A 17251-nucleotide genomic window follows, 5' to 3' on the forward strand; every position below is an offset into this window, starting at 1 on the left:
ACTCATTCACAGCTGAGTCGACTGGTATCTGACGTCAAATCGCGATACAAATTCCACTGCCACCAGTGAGATTTGAACCGCCGTACGACAGGCTTGTGCTCTAACAACTCAGCTATCCGGACACACTCCCTATAACTTTCTTAATAATAGTTGGATTTTCTTTAAACCAAACTGTGCATTATGTTCTTCGTTACACGCATGCCAAATTTTGTACTTCTGGGATAAATTTCTAAAATATGGAAATATACTATTTTATTAACTTTATTTGTGCAGATATCGGAACCGGATATATTTTGAGGCCTAGACTTCGTAGAGATGCACGACTGTGATTTTATTCATATTTTTCGGTTGGATAGGTTCTGAGAACGAGACCTGTTACACTTTTTGGGAGTCATATTTTAAGCCCTCACTCCACTATGTTTCACCTAATATTAAATATGTAACCAGTACTAAAGTACTAATCGAGCCCTTTAATTTGATACCCCACATGACCACATTTTATGAAAAAGTTTCGAAAAGTACTAACTGATACCTTTCATTTGATACCCCACATGCTACATTCTGCGAAAAAAAAATTGCCCCCTCCATTCACATGTATTGGGAGCACCCCTTAAACTTAACACAACATGGCACTTACTGCATGTAAAGGGAACACGAGATTACGTACTCTCAGCAATTTCCGTGACAATCTGTCTAGCCGTTTCCGAATAAATCGGGTGTGACAGACAGACAGACAGACAGGAGAGACGATACGGTGGGATTAATTATAATCTCACCCAGTTTCTAACGGTACAGGGAGGATATCTCGTATACCTTCACAGCTTTAAATTGGAGACCTCACCCGACTGTCCAAATTGCGATGGAATCCCAAAGGACCCAGAGCATATTCGAAATTTGTGGAAGAAAGGAGAAATCTAGAGGAGACTCTAGGAGAGGTACTGGTACCAGCAAATCTTGTGCCGAAAATGCTAGCACATGAAGAGAATTGAGATGCGGTCAACTCCATGATCCGCATCTATTCAAGATAAACTGCGAAAGGCAGAGGAAAGGAGAAAAGTGCGGTCACGTGCGCCGCCTATAGAAAAAATGGGATTCAGCTAGAATGAGCTGACTCTGCCCCGTGATGTAATACCTTATGGTGGTTCCACGGGGCAGGAAGGGAGTCAGGGGTGGTTTTATTTGGTAAAAATTCCACACGCTAGTGTGCCCAGACCAGTGACTTTGAAGATTTCCACCTACTCAAAAAAAAAAAATTACAGACAGACGGACAGACAGACACCGTCTGGATTCTAATAAGGTTTTGTTTCGCACAAAACTTTAAAAAGGGTACCGGTCCCATTGAGAAATGAGCAAGGGCTCTTGAATCATGGACCGTGTCAAAATATAAGGAAATTGGTCCGAGCCACACAATGTCAGCGCGATAAATATTGGCACCCTCGCTGGTAACACGGAGAAACTTGCAAACGCCCTTGGTAAGAGGCGCATGGATACCTGCACTTTACAAAAAACTGACTTGTTTGATTTTAAAAGCTGCGACATAGACGCGAATACGGAAAAGATTACTACAAATTGCGCTATTTTTGTAGTCTATGTGCTCGAGCGCAATGCTGACCACATTGCCTCCTAGTGTACCGTTACGGTCTTGAATGAAGTGCTCTAACACACTTCAAGGCCCTGATCCAATATGGATTGTTGCGCCAACGATTATTATTATTATGTGCTCGGTAGATTATTGGCTTGCAATCTTAGAGGATTTCGGTGCTGCCATTAAAGAAATCGAAAGATTTTATGGCTGGCTGTTGGAGGTCACTATTACCTCAGTTGACTGCACGATTCATTTCTTAACCATCAAGAAGGATGGATCGCAACTATTTAACTCAAAGAACCATATCATACCTACCGATGACTACATCCTCATTGCGGGTGATCTTACTGATCGTATAGGTGAGAAGGTAGACGACGACAGCTACCATAGGGGAACACAATATGTGGGAAGTGACCGCATTGTCAGTTGTGCGGATATTCATGACGTTGTACTTGTCAATACATAGTTTATTAAGTGGATGTCCTATCTTCCTACATTCTTCAGTGGGAACAGTATAAGATCATAAGATGCTGCCGTTCTCTGTCCGTCACAAAGCCCTATAAGGAATTAACGGCCCATGATGAGGAGGGATTCATCGGCCGTTGATCCCTTTTGAATCGACTCAGCGTGAAAGCAGCGTGAGGTATATCAATTGATATATTTGACTTTCTAGTGGTGATGTTCAAATGAAGATCAATAGAAAGAAACTCCTGTACTACAAATCTCTTGCGGATAAACATTGACCAATTGGCAAAATTTATAATAATTCGAAACGGGAAACATAGAAAGTGATCGTTGTTACCCGATGGATCCATTGCACTGATTTCCACGATAAACTGGACGATACTCAGGATCGCGAAGGGATCTGTATCGGCTTGTCAAAAACCGGGTGTTAGAATGCAGAAAGGAAGCCAAATATGCAAGAAAGACACATCAAGCCCGCGGTTGTCGTTGGGTAATGCCGACATGTTGAACGAAGTAAACGGCACTAACTAGGAAACTAGGCACATACGAAAGTCACCACATTTCGAAAATTAGGAAAAACTAGAAAAACGTAATTAAGATACGATAATTTCAGGGATAGCTTTAAAAACCTTTCAATCATTTTTTTTTTCATTGAGGAATTCCTCTTTTTTCCATTCAAAATACAAAAAATATACACGAAAAATACGACAGCCGCTATGACATATAATTTTTCCTCCAATTAAATATGGCTGACATGTTCAACACGATGATGCATACCGACAAGCTGCAAGTTCGGGCATTGTAGTGTAGGTACTGCCTATTAAATATTATTCTTTTAAGGGGGTCATCCCGTGTGAAGGCCGTTTTCTTTCTTGCTTTTTTCTGAATTTTTTTGCGAAGAACTGATAAAGGCACAAATGCGAAATTTTCGCCATAGATTTATTAATATCTTGAGCATGCGTAGTAATTTTTCCAGTCCGATAGCATAATCCATTAGTAAAATACAGAGCAACTTATATACCCATCTGCAAAAAAATGTGTATTTCTGGCGCCACGCTAGTGGGCGCTGTGATTATCTTAAAGAAAAAATGTTAACGGCATTTTAACGTGCGGAATTAACCATAGCCCGCCAACTAGGATTATTAAAAAATATTGAAATCTAAATTTTTGGTGCCTTGTTAAATTTGTTTTTTACATTTTGGTGGTTAATGAAAAAGACTGCTGAATGAATCGTAATTATCCTAGTTTGCGGAACGTAGAAATATGTTCTGAATAAGTCGTAAAAATTTCAAAGAATTTCGTTGGATAGATTCTAGGATGCCAACAGATTTTCAACATACAGTTTCCAGAAAAACGCATTTAAAAAGGAGAATGCGATTTTTAAACAAACAATTTAATATGTTATACCTAGTCCATAAACCTTAGGTTTCTTGAAATAGAACAAGTAAAGCCTTGGCTTCAATTCTTATGATTTTACCGAAGTTATTCGGACCGATAAATACCCGCTTTATTATGGCGATCGACATACACCTGGCATCTGACATTTTTCCTGTTTAATACTGTAATTTCCGAACGACTCCAAATGTCAAACAAGTCGGGAAACCGGAAGCTTGACGCTTCAGGTATAAAAGGTTTTGTGTTTCCCTATGTGAGGAGCATAACGTAGTTCTCCATTGGCTGATAGCATTGACCCGAGATATTTAAATCGCTCAGTTCTGGGCAGGTTACTGCCATTGCTATTGCTGTCCTCTATGTCGGCGCAATTTAGTACTCCTAGGATGAACTCAAGGGGGGTTTCCAGTCAATTTCTAAAAGTTGGTAATATACTATTAGTAAGTTTATTTGAGCAGATATCGGAATGGGACATATTTTGAGGCCTAGATTTCATCTAGGCGCAACACCCTGATTTTTAGGCTAGGCAGATTCCGAAAATGAGTCCTGTCTCACTGTAAGTGCGTACATTTTGACTCCTTACTCACGTGCTGTGCAATTCAAGCCAAAACTGATATCAGTCTGGGAAAGTACAAATCGAGACCTTTCATTTGATACCTTACACGACAATATCCGGTGAAAAAAATGTTTGAATCCCCCTTTGCATGTATGGGGAGCCCCTCTTTAAACTCCACCTGAATTTATGCCACTCGCTCTATGCGTGGGATTTCATGGTTCCCATCTGCCCACCGAATTTAGTTTGGATCGGTTTAGCCGTTTTGGAGAAAAGTGCTAGTGACAGACAGACAGACAGACATTGAATCGATTTTAATAAGGTTTTGTTTTACACAAAACTTTAAAGAGGCTGGGGAAAACTAGATTCTTCTTGAATGGAATTTTCATATTTCACTCGAATGCCAATTATTCTCGTTAATTATAACGTCAGCATCTTATTTGTGTGGTTTAGGATCCTGTTAATTCGCACGAAATTGATAAGTTTGAACTGCTATAACTTTCCCACTAATAGCCGCATTTTCATGGCATGTGATGCACGAGGCTGTCCTCTACGTCGGTGCAAAATTAAGGACACCTAGGATGAACTTAAGGGGAGTTTCTTAGTCAATTTCTAAAAGTTGATAATGTACTATTAGTAAATTTTCTGAGCAGATACCGGAATGGGATATCTCTCGAAGACTAGATTTCACATAAGTGTTTTACACAAAATCTTAAAAAGGGCTGCAGCTAAGTAGATTCTTCATAAATGCGACTTCAATATTTCACGCAAATGTCAATTATTCCCGTTAATTATGACGTCAGCATGTTATTCGCATGGCTTTGGAAGCAGTTAATTCGCGCGAAATTGCTTAGTTTGAACTGCTATAACTTTGGCGTTAATGATCAGATTTCCATGAAATTTAGGATGCATATACGAAATATTGTCCTCCATGCTGGTACAGAAGTCCTAGGATGAACTTAAGGGGTCTTTTTCAGTAAATTTCTAAAAGTTTGTAATATACTATTAGTAAGTTTATTTGAGCAGATATCGGAAAGGAACATATTTTGAGGCTTAGATTTCATCTAGGCGCACCACCCTCATTTTTTTCGGATTTTTAGGTTGGGCAGATTCCGAAAATGAGTCCTGTCCCACTTTAAGTGCGTACATTTTGATTCCTTATTCACGTACTTTGCAATTCAAGCCAAAACTAATGTCAGCTTCGGAAGCGGCAAGGTTCGTTGAAAGACACTTACCGCGACACCATCGCGAATTCAACGAACTTACCTATGGAAATTTCAAACAGACGTCACTCAGGAGCTCGCCATCAACTTCACATAAAGTTGTGTCGCAAGTTTTCAATGAAGACAACTCTGGTAAGCGTTGAGAGAGAGCTAGAATAATATACAAGTTCAATGCGCAATGCACGCAAAAAAATTCCTGAAAATTGAACGTTTTCAAGTGCTAATGATTAATGTCATTTGCATTAGTCCCGTCGCTTCCATTCATAAAAATTGAAGTTAAACCGGGGTGATGTGCACTCTTACCAGCATCAACTGCATAATACCATAAAATACACATGCAAGTCGATTGTCCGCGCACAATATCGCGTCATTGCGCGCATAATCTTCAAGTTTATCCAATTAGCATATGCATCTTCATCATCATCAACGGCGCAACAACTGGTACTCGGTCTAGGCCTGGTGTAATAGGGAACTCCAGACATCCCGGTTTTGCACTGAGGTCCACCAATTCGATAGCCCTAAAATCTGTCTGGCGTCATGGCCTACGCCATCGTTCGATCTCAAGCAGGATTTGCCCCGTCTTCTTTTTCTACCATAGATATTGTCCTTATAGACTTTCCGGGCTGGATCATCCTACGATCCGTACGGATTGAGTGACCCGCCCACCGTAACCTATTGAACCGGATTTTATCCACAACCTGACGGTCATGGTATCGCTCATAGATTTCGACGTTATGTAGGCTACGGAATCGTCCATCCTCATGTAGGGGGCCGAAAATTCTTCGGAGGATTCTTCTCTCGAACGCGGCCAAGAGTCCGCAATTTTTCTTGTTAAGAACCCAAGTCTCTGAGGAATACATGAGGACTGGTAAGATCATTTTCTTGTACAATAAGAGCTTTGACCCTATGGTAACGTTTCGAGCGGAACAGTTTTTGTAAGTTGAAATAGGCTCTGTTGGCTGTCAACACCGTGCGCGGATTTCATTACCGTAGCTTTGATCTCAAAGTTGTATTCTCCTATCTTTATTCTTCCCGTTTGAGTGCGGTTTGATGTTGTTGATTGGTTGATTTTCGGTGCTGACGTTTCCACCATATCTTTTGCCTTGCCTTCATTGATGTGCAGCCCAAGATCTCGCGCCGCCTGCTCGATCTGAATGAAGGCAGTTTGTACGTCTTGGGTGGTTTTTCCCATAATGTCGATATCATCAGCATAGGCCAGTAGTTGGATGGACTTAAAGAGGATCATTCCCCTCTCGTTTACCTCAGCATCACGAATCACTTTCTCCAGGCCAGGTTAAAGAGGACGCATGATAGGGCGTCCCTTTGTCGTAGACCGTTGTTGATGTCGAATGGTCTTGAGAGTCAGTCTTATCAATTTCGTCGAGATACTGAATTCTCCCATGGCCGTGTACAGTTTTACCTTGGCAATGCTATCATAGGCGGCCGTAAGTCGATGAAAAGATGGTGCAACTGATATCCATATTCCAACAGTTTTTCTATCGCTTGCCGCAGAGAGAAAATGATGTTCTGGACGTATGGGGCTATCCGGAGTAGCGAGATAGCGGAGAATATCTTATAGATGGTACTCAGCGACGTGATACCTCTATAATTGCTGCGCTGCGTGATATCTCCCTTTTTATGTATGGAACAGCAAATCTCTCGTCGTCGTCAGGCATTGATTCGCTGTCCCATACTTTTTTTTTGGGAGTAGGCTAGGTGAATGCGTTTACGCACAGAGTGTTGGACTCCCGCAACAGCACGCTTGCGGACTACCAACTAAACACCTCCCTGTCATCAGAGAACTAGCCTGGAATCGTTTGACACATTACTTCAGGCTAGCCTTCCCGCCCTCTCGGCTTTGGGAGCCTTCAAGTCAGGAAATTCCTTTCACCAACGGGAGGGGAGGGGAGGAAGAGAGTTGTTGTTAGTTCAGGGAACCCCGTACCATCCGATCCCTCCGCCGGTCGAGTTCAATCTTCTTCGTAATAAGAAGAGTCCGAATATAATGCGCAATACGATTCCAGCTACCAGCGCTCTTCAGCATCTCTCTGACAATGTTGTCTGGAGCGAGCTCCCCTGCGTCTGCATAAAGCTGCTGGCGGAGGCCCTCCCACCTCTCGCACGAGAAAAAGGTGTGTTCAGCGTCGTCCGCCATTCCATTGCAGAACACACAATCAGGAGATCGCGCCTTCCCAATCCTGTGCAGGTAAGACTGAAAACTTCCATGCCCATTTAGAAGTTGGGTAAGGAAGTAATCAATCTCACCGTGCGTTCTGTTCAACCATGGGTCCAATTTGTCGATGAGCCGCGCAGTTCACTTGCCCCTTGCCTCATTTTGCCAAGAAAGTTGCCACTCGCTAAGGCGGCGTTGACGTTCTTCACCTCTCTTAAGTTTTCACCCTTACGGCGGTAGACAGTTTTGCGCTCCTTGGCAAGGAGGGCAACGGGGATCACTCCCGCGATTACCATCACAGCCGGTTCGGAGACGGTGCGATAAGCAGACGCCACTCGCAAAGCTCCCCGCCTCTGCACTTGAGTGAGGCGTTTACGATGCGCCTCCTTGTCAAGGGCATCAGCCCATACCTCCACACCATAGAGAAGAACCGACTGCGTCGCTTTCATGAGGAGACGTCTTTTAGTTGATATAGGGCCCCCGACGTTCCCCATTAGTCGACTCAAGGCCGCGACTCCAACTGCAGCCCTGTCCGTTGCTGCTTTGATTTGCTCGAAGAAGCTCATCTTCGAGTCGAGCATTAAATCAAGATATTTAATCGCTGGTTTTGACTCTATGGTCAACTCGCCGATCGATATGGGACGCAGGGTCAGGATTCTCCTTCTAGTCAGGATGACTACTTCGGTTTTTTCCAGCGCAAGGTTGAAACCGTGAGCAGTCATAAATCCGCTTACCAGTCGCATCAATATGCCAAGTCTGCTTTGTGCCTGTTCGACAGTGTGTCCGACAACAAGTGCCGCGACGTCGTCTGCATAACCGACCAGGCGCGACTCTTCGGGTATATCGAGTCTCAGCAAACTATCGTAGGAAGCGTTCCCTGTGCTACTCCTGATGTGATTTCCATCCTCCTCTGGCCCTCTAGCGTCTCATAGAGCAGGGACCCGTTTTTCAGAGAATCCCTCAATATCCGCAAAAGATAGTTTGGCACGTGAAAGGAGTTCTCTAGTGTGCCTAGCATATCTGTCCATCTTACGGAATTGAAGGCATTTCTGACATCAAGCGTTATGAGGAGCACTACCCGTCGAGATGGGCGGCTGTGTGCCCCGGCTCGATTAAACGCATCTACGGCCTCCATAGCAGCATCCACTGTAGATTTCCCTATTCTAAACCCGAACTGCCTTGCGGATAAGTTCCCGACAGCACGAATCGCTTCAGCGAGTCTACCCCTGATGAGCTTCTCGAGCACTTTTCCGACTGTGTCAGGCATACGCAGCGGCCGCTATGCAGGCGGGAGCTCCGGGTCTCCTTTAACCTTACTGATCAACGCGAGTCCGGCCACTTTCGAGCGACAAGGAAGAATGCCCTCCTTCAAGCGGGCGTTGAACACTTCAAGCAGCAATTCTGGCCGTTGGCGAAACACCAGTTTGTAAACTTCCGCCGGGGTGCCACCAGGACCTGGCGCCTTCCTGTTTTTCATAGTGAGAACCGCTTCTTCGAGCTCTCTTATTGGGAAAAGGGGGCAATCCTCGACGTCTAGGGAACAATGCCCTCACAATGCGGTCCATCTGATCGGTGCTCAGTATGCAGGGCTTCCGCAGAGCACCGATTTTACCGGTGACAAGCTTATAGAGAAGTCCCCACGGGTCCTCATTCACCTCATTAACAAGATTCTGCCAGCCGCGAGCTTTGCTTTTATTTATAGCGTTGCGGAGTCTCGTTTTTGCTGATTTATATTGTGCCTTTATGGTACATGCCTCTTCGTTGGCGTGCAAACGTTGTGCCAAACGGCGGAGCTTATGACACTCCTTCCGTAGGTCGGCAATTTCTGCCGTCCACCAATACATAGAAGACTTGTCGCGCCAGGGGCCTCTCCGGGGCATGGAAGCCATGAGGACGGGTCCTTGGTTTGGTATTGCTCGCTAATCAGCACAAGATCAGCATTTATTTCCGCAGCGAACTGTGCTAGCAACTGGTGAGGGGTTGCACTCCGGTGCATATTAATTTGCAAAATGCGGATCATGGCGTTTGCACCCGAGCCCTCTCCAATTCCGCCCTGAAGATCGGACACCGTCCCGAGCCCGCAGTGTGTGCGACGCTTTCACCAGACGCGCCACGATCCCTGCAGAGAACACAACTGTCGCTTTCCTTGCAAGTCTTCGCTTGATGACCCACTTGTCCGCATCTCCGACATGCTGTCCTCCTGTCCGGACCCTTGCAAGCTGCTGACGTGTGTCCATAGTCCAGACACCTGTAGCACTTGGTGGGGACTACCCACATTCGTACCCTCCATACTACCCATCCGATTTTGATTCTCCCTGCTGCCCCGCTGCTAAGGAGTTTGCTCGCATATTGCTCGGGGACTTCCACCACGACGAGCTTTTGGCCTCGAGCATTTACAGAGATAATACCTACCCGGGCATTGGTTACGTCTGGACATTCACGCTTTAGCGCCACCTCTACTTCGACCATTTCTGTGAGGCAGCCAAGATCCCGTATTTCTAGAGAGTACATGGATTCTAGGCTGGAAACAAGAGCCTTCTCCCCAATAGCCCCTTGACCGTTTCGCAGAACGTGCTCTTCTTGGTCGTCTTTGGGCCCAGTTCAACGAGAACTCCACCACTCCTCGTTTTCCGTATCGAAGACACCTCTGCTCCGTTCTCTTCGGGTTTCATCCTGGAACGGATTTCACTAAGGACTTCCGCAAATGTCTTGCCTTCCGTCGGCTTAATGAGCAGAGCCGACGGTCTAGCCCTTCTTCGCTTCCTCGTTTTTTCCGCTCCTGGCTTTTGATTGGCAGTCTCCTTGTTTTTGGACAGACGTGTCTCTGGCGACGGAGTCGTCTTTTCTTTTTTTCCTTTTTCGCCTTCTTTTTTTGGGCCCTGGAGACTACTTCGATAAAATCTCCTTCAGGCAGGTCGTCCTCTTTCCGCTTTTTCCCCAGTTCCCTTTGCAGAGGGCTATTTGCGGTCCGTTTGACGCAAGCAACATTCTCAGCGGGCAGTGTGACTGTTTCTGCTCTACAATCGTCTTCCGCTGCTCTCCACGTTCGTCTGTAGAAGGAGATGCGGTCCAGTAGTTTCTCCAGTTCCGTTGCCGTCTTTGACGCCTTTGCTGACGTTCCTCTGAAGGAACGTTGTCGACCGCATACATTTCACCACTGCTGCGCACTTCCTGATGAGCATTTCCTCTTCGGCTCTAGCGAGGACGGTCGACTGCACCTCCACTCGATTTGTGTCCGAATCCATCTGGCCAGGACTAGCGATACTGACTAAGCTTACTTCTTTACTTACTAAGGTGCTCGAGTTGCCATCTCCGCACGGTCAGTCGCGCCACTTGATGAAGCTTCCTCTTTATTTGCGCGCCCCGGTGTCACATCGGGTATGTCAGCCCTCGTTGCCTTTTTCGCTGATCGCTGCGGTGAACGACGCATTTTTGTGCTCCGCCCAAACGCACCCAGCTCTTCCTCCTTGCCTGTTGTTTCGTCGATTTTTTTTATAAGTTTATGAATATTCTCCATGAAAAAGTTACCAGCGCATTGTGTGCAAGGGAGCGGGCCGCAATAGTCAGGAACGGGTATACCCTCGGGGACACAGCTCCTAATCCAGTTCCCTGAGGCCTGACCTACGCTTAGCTGATCCCGGAATTCATGGACGGATCAGCGCTCGCTCGAGGCAACGCGGTCTACTAACACCGAATTCAATACACACTTCCCGACCTGGGTCCCGAAGAGGCTGGCTCCTGATACACGTCGTAACCACCTTGGCAGAGCAACGCTCACATCACCCCGTCGATGCCGACAGAGAGTTGTCGACGTTTCCGGAGACTCACAGTGTGTCCTGATGTGTACCGGTCATTCGCGGTTCGCTCTTCACCGAGAAGCTTTCTCGAGGCTACTACCTAGGACGCAGGTATGCTGCTAGCTAGGGGGCAGAACTACTTACTCGGGCACCTCGGGGACGTCACATCCCGTATCGTAAGCGACCCGTTAAAAGTTGCCTTTCATTTACCTCAGCATCACGGATCACTTTCTCCAGGGCCAGGTTAAAGAGGACGCATGATAGGGCATCCCCTTGTCGTAGACCGTTGTTGATGTCGAATGGTCTTGAGAGTCAGTCTTATCAATTTCGTCGAGATACTGAATTCTCCCATGGCCGTGTACAGTTTTACCCCGGCTATGCTATCATAGGCGACCGTAAAGTCGATGAAAAGATGGTGCAACTGATGTCCATATTCCAACGGTTTTTCCATCGCTTGCCGCAGAGAGAAAATGATGTTCTGGACGTATGGGGCTATCCGGGCTAGCGAGATAGCGGAGAATATCTTATAGATGGTACTCAGCAACGTGATACCTCTATAATTGCTGCGCTGCGTGATATCTCCCTTTTTATGTATGGGACAGATACTGTTTCGTTTCCAGTCGTCAGACATTGATTCGCTGTCCCATATTTTAAGCATAAGTTGATGAACCACTTGGTGTAATTGGTTGCCTCCATATTTAACCAATTCGGTTGTTATTCTGTCGGCTCCTGGCGACTTATGATTTTTAAGCATTTTGCATTTTCTGCTTTATGCTTTCAAAAAATGTGAAAAATATCAGAAGTTGCAATCGGTGTAAAACGAAACTTTATTAAAATCGGTTTATTGTCTGTCTGTCTGCCTGTCACGCGCATTTTTCTTGAAAACGGGATTTGACACCAAATTTCATGAAAAGGCGAGAACCGTGAACACTCATGCATACGGTGAGTTACATTATTCTATGAAATCAAAAGAAAGGTCTCGCTGAATACTTTCCGAAGCCGGTCTTAACTCTGACATGTGTTGGAAAGACAGGGAGGAGGAGGTCGAAATTGATCGTTTCTTTTGCGAACCCATTCTCAGAAACTACACAACCGAAAAATCTGATCTGCCACTGTATCGTACCTAGGCTCCGAAATATCCTTTACACCGATATTGTCTCAAATTAAGTTAATAATTGTATATGGCTATAATTTTTAGTGCTTGACTGCAAAACCCCTGAGGCGCGGCAGGATCTGCAGCATTCGAAATTTATTTCGAATGTTGCGGATGCGGACGGGTAGATGGCGCGGAACTCTCCACTCACTCATTTTAGAACTCGCCAGGGGAGTGGAGAATTAGCGGTGAGAAAATGCCGTTGGTTGGGACAGTAAGGACCGCATGGAAATAAGCCGGTCTCTCCTGTCTCCAACCGCGGCGGTGAACACACCTAGACAAAGTTAAAGTCTTATTCTCGGGAATTTCGAGCCAATCAAATAAAACGTTTTGAAACAACTGTTAAAGTGTCTTCAAAAGACTACATTATTATTATATTAGTAAACTTAATAAGTTTTTATATTGTAAATATTCGCAACCATCTAATAAAATTTTGAAACAACTGTTAAACCCCCGTGAAATTTATCCTGAAATCATGAAATTTTGCAGCAATGTAGAGTATAGAGCATGGTCCTATCAAGTTTAATGGGAATCGCGGAATTACTAGGAAAGTTACGGTAGGTCAAACCTGTCGCTTTTGTGCAAATTCAAGACTTTGAATGTCAGTGTCAGCCAAAAGTGGATATTCCCACATAATGGCTGGGAATACGATGAATAAAAGAGAAGTATTATAGATTACGAGATGACTGAATACTATAGCTGTGTTTTATTAGGCGCTTGCTAGCCTTGCGTGGACTTTGCAAGTCCAGTACAGGGAATGACTTTTCGTTTGCTTAAGGGCGTTTAACTGCCAAGAGGGAGATTTAAGGGGTGATTATTTAGGAAAAAATTGTATGTAATTGTATGTAATGTGGTTTAATAGAAAATTCCCTTTGTTTCTGAATTGACTTGACATTTCGTCTTAATGTTTTAAAGTAACAACGCGAAGTGTGATTGAAGGCTCGCGTAACGAATAAAAATTGCGGTTAGATACAAATTCCAAATGGAACGCTTGTCGAGGCTCACAAACACTGGAAAACACATTTTTATTACTATCCAAAATGGTGAACTTTTAGTAATAAATATGAGGCAGCTGATAGTACACGTTCAGTGTGTCTACTTTTCAAATCTACTGTGAACATTTCACATGAAATTACTACAGAAGAAATTCGCAGCATCAACATTTGGTAAGTATTAAAACAAGTTAGGGTTGGTTTCGTCCCGCAATATTAAATTGGAATTTAAATGTTGGCAGAAAGAAGTTTATTTATTTTCCCTTACACGACAATGTTTAAGCAGCCAGCCTCTTACATTTCAGTAATGGAAATATTTTAATTAATAAAGAGTGAATCTAAGGTGCTCTGCAAATGTATGAAAAATGAAATAAAATGATCGAACTTCTGATGATATATCCAGTGTAAAGCATACATAATTATTTTTTGTTAATTATGGCAATTAATATGCTTTGTCGATTTGTATTAACTATTTTGATTATATAGCTATTAGAATCGTGTGTGTCCGGATAGCTGAGTGGTTAGAATACAAGGCTTTCGTACGGAAGGTCGTGGTTTAAATGTCACTAGTGGCAGTAGAGTTTATATCGCGATTTGATGTCGGATATCAGTCGACTCAACTGTGAATGGATACCTGAGTCAAATCAGGGTAATAATCTCGGGGGAGCGCAATGTTAACCACATTGCCTTCTACAGTGTTACTGTAGTGTACCGCTTCGGTTTTGAAAAAAATCCTCCAACGCACTTCGAGGACCTGATCCAATATGGATTGTTGCGCCAACGATTATTATTAATTATTAGTACAATTATAGATTTCAGTGAATAGGCGTCCGAAATGATCGGGCTAGCCTGGGTGACTCACCTTTTGAAGGCAAAAATGTCAAAGCTAAGTGAGGCTCACATGGATTTTGCCGAAAAATTAGTGAAAATTTTTAAAAAATTTATTTGTAACAATTCCGTTAGTACATTCATTAGTTCTCAGAACCTAAAAGTCACCATCAGATAGGATGTCAATTAAGTCATCGTCACTAGATTCGAGCATGGAAATAGTTTCACTCACAAAAGGTTCCGATATTTTCCTTCTGTGTGGTCGCATACCTGTCATTACTTTACCAAATTTCAAAAGAAACCTGCAAATAAGATAAGATGGAGATTTAATTTCAGTAAATTCCATGTTCGCTTGTCTGAACATTGAGGAACTATTTAGTATTTAGTAATCTTAATTAAAAGTAAATTAAGTAAGCAGGCACAAAATAATTTATATAGATTGCAGTGAACTTTTTTGATGCATGACGGATGATAGTGTGTTGACACTTCACCTCGTTTGCAATTTGGTGGCACTTTTCGTTTTGGACAGGTACTTTTGTATATAATTCATTTTGAGAACTGCGGAAGACACTATTTGAATTGGATGTGCTAATTATTAATGTCGCTTACCGTTCGTTAGGATATCTGGTCAAATAAAGTTAACCCTTTCGTGGGATCGAAGTGGAACCCAGCGTACTCATTTTTACTCTAATATTTATATTTTTTAACTTATGCACACGCTCATCTAAGTAATCTCGTAACGTCATGTGCTGCGGTGGTTCAAGGACATAGGGCGTTTAGTCCTTATTAGAAGCAGAAATACAAATGACTTCGGTTTCAAATGAACCTTCGATACCGATATGTTTGAACTTATTAATGATAGAGAAGAAACCGAGAATGTTAGTTACTCGGAAGACTCGCCGCTTTCATTCATGCTAGTGGCGTAAACTTGAAGGCTATGTGCAATGGCGTGATTTCTTGCGCGGAAAATCGATCTGCGTGTATATTTTATGTAATGAAATTGACGTAATTAAACACCGCTATGAGTGCACATACATCCGGCTTAAATTCAATTTTTATGAATGGAATCAACGGAACTTATGGAGCTGACTTTAATAATTAGCGCTCGTAACTCAAGTAGTTGCTTTCGCAGTTTCTAAAACGAATTTATTTAAATTAATTACAAAACGAAAAGCCCTGTCAAATTGTAACTGGCGAAATTTGTCATCGCAACGAATCTTGCCGACATGCAGCGAACTTTGCCAACCTGAAATATTTATTGTACATTGGAACTACAAGCGGTTCGGAGCTTGTCTCGTGCGCACTACGCACGCATCTTGATTATGTTTCCCACTTTATTCGCATCAGTGATTTCACCAAATTCCGAAGGAAGGTCCTGACTTTCCCCACTAATCTAAACTCGTTGGGTCTGTCTCAAAGAATAATTGACAATTCGCTAGGTCTGTAGAATTTGAGCAGGGGCTAGTGTTGTTCGGGTGGTTTCTGAGTTCTTTGTGGAATCACGAAGTATGTATTAAGTTTCAAAGTTAAATAACGGGGTTGTTTTAATGCTTAAATGTTTTTGAAGCATTGGATTTAAATTCTAAGGTGACGTTGATTTGGTTGAGACGCCAGATATAATAAAGAAATTGCTTGCGAGCAAACATGAGTGATGTAGAAAAACAACCACTGTTACCGCAATCTGGTGCAACATCGACGTTTGGTAATGGTGACTCAGATGCACATCCACAAAATTCAGGTAAAAATATAATATTGTAATTCACGTACGCAGTTGTAATTTTAGAAGAAGTTTCTCAAATGTGGTACAAATGTCCCAGAATTTGATGTATACATCGCATTGAAACCGAACTAGTTTAAAACATCAAAAGGCTATTTGTAATCATTTCAGAGCAAAACAGAAAACATCGGAGTGAACACAAAAAAATGTGTTGACTTGAAAACAGTCACCGCTACCAAGTGGCTTGATATTTTATTTTCCCTTTAAGTTACAAGTTCAAGCGATTGCACAGTGCAATACTTTTCACGTTGAACTCATGGAAGCGAAGTTTATCAGCCCTTTACATATATTGATTATCATATGCATTACGCATAGAAATGAAGCCAGGGTAATATAAAGGGCGTTAGATGGGTTATTTGTTTGAATAATCAGTCGAACGCTAGAAGCTCTGAAATTAATACCTTTTTAAGTTTTAGTTCAAAACTTATTAAAATCGGTTGTGTCTGTCTGCCACACATTTTCCGAAAAGGTTACACCTGTTGACACAAAATACGGTGCGTTAAATTACATTGCTGTACGTTGCTGAACTTGAACGTTACTACTAAAAGAAGGTTGCACAATTTTCTTTCATTGAATAGAACCATGTGTGGTATCAAATGGAAGAATTAGTACTTTCCGAAGCAGTTATTAGTTTTAGCATTGGTTCGAAAGGGGAATAGTGCGGAGGTCCGAAAAGTTTCTAATTTAGAATAATCTATGAAATGCAAATGCCAGATTGGTATAGATTTGTTGTCGAAAGACAGATTAAAAGCTAGGTAATTTTTTACTAATTTGATAAAAATAATAGAGCACCTTTTGGAGCACGCGGAATATGTTGGAACTTCTACAGCAGAACAACCACGAAGTGAAAATGTAAGTATGGGCATCATGGCAAAATCTGAATGCAGAAGGGGGCATTGCTATCTATATGACAAAAAGGCCGAAAACAATTCCCGCGGGTAAAGTAAGGTATATTCAACATATATACACTGCGAGCTAGATACAAATGGAACCATCATGTCATCATCATCAAAGGCGCAACAACCGGTATCCGGTCTAGGCCTGCCTTAATTAGGAACTCCAGACATCCCGGTTTTGCGGCAAGGGCCACCAATTTGATATCCCTAAAAGCTGTTTGGCGTCCTGACCTACTCCATCGCTCCATCTCAGGCAGGATCTGCCTCATCTTCTTTTTCTGCCATAGATATTGCCCTTATAGACTTTCCGGGCTGGATCATCCTCATCCATACGGATTAAGTGACCCACCCACCGTAACCTATTGAACCGGATATTATACACAACCTGACGGTCATAGTATCGCTCATAGATTTCCA

General features: G+C 43.2%; 1 protein-coding gene across 5 annotated transcripts in view; it reads left to right on the plus strand.

The window, feature by feature from the left end:
- Positions 1 to 13452: 13452 nt before the first annotated feature.
- The window catches only part of LOC119647680 (type 1 phosphatidylinositol 4,5-bisphosphate 4-phosphatase), a 96675-nt gene continuing 92876 nt past the window's right edge, over positions 13453 to 17251 (plus strand). For 2 of the 5 annotated variants that reach the window (XM_038048760.1, XM_038048762.1), the window contains exon 1: positions 15589 to 15899. In XM_038048760.1, the coding sequence (XP_037904688.1) occupies positions 15806 to 15899 (94 nt within the window). In that variant the 5' untranslated portion in view covers positions 15589 to 15805. Of the gene's footprint in view, positions 13508 to 15527; positions 15900 to 17251 lie in introns of those variants that run through there. The other 3 variants (XM_038048761.1, XM_038048764.1, XM_038048763.1) reach the window with 3 other exon arrangements.

Source organism: Hermetia illucens, chromosome 2 (assembly GCF_905115235.1).
Source record: "Hermetia illucens chromosome 2, iHerIll2.2.curated.20191125, whole genome shotgun sequence".
In the NCBI taxonomy this organism is placed as follows: domain Eukaryota; kingdom Metazoa; phylum Arthropoda; class Insecta; order Diptera; family Stratiomyidae; genus Hermetia; species Hermetia illucens.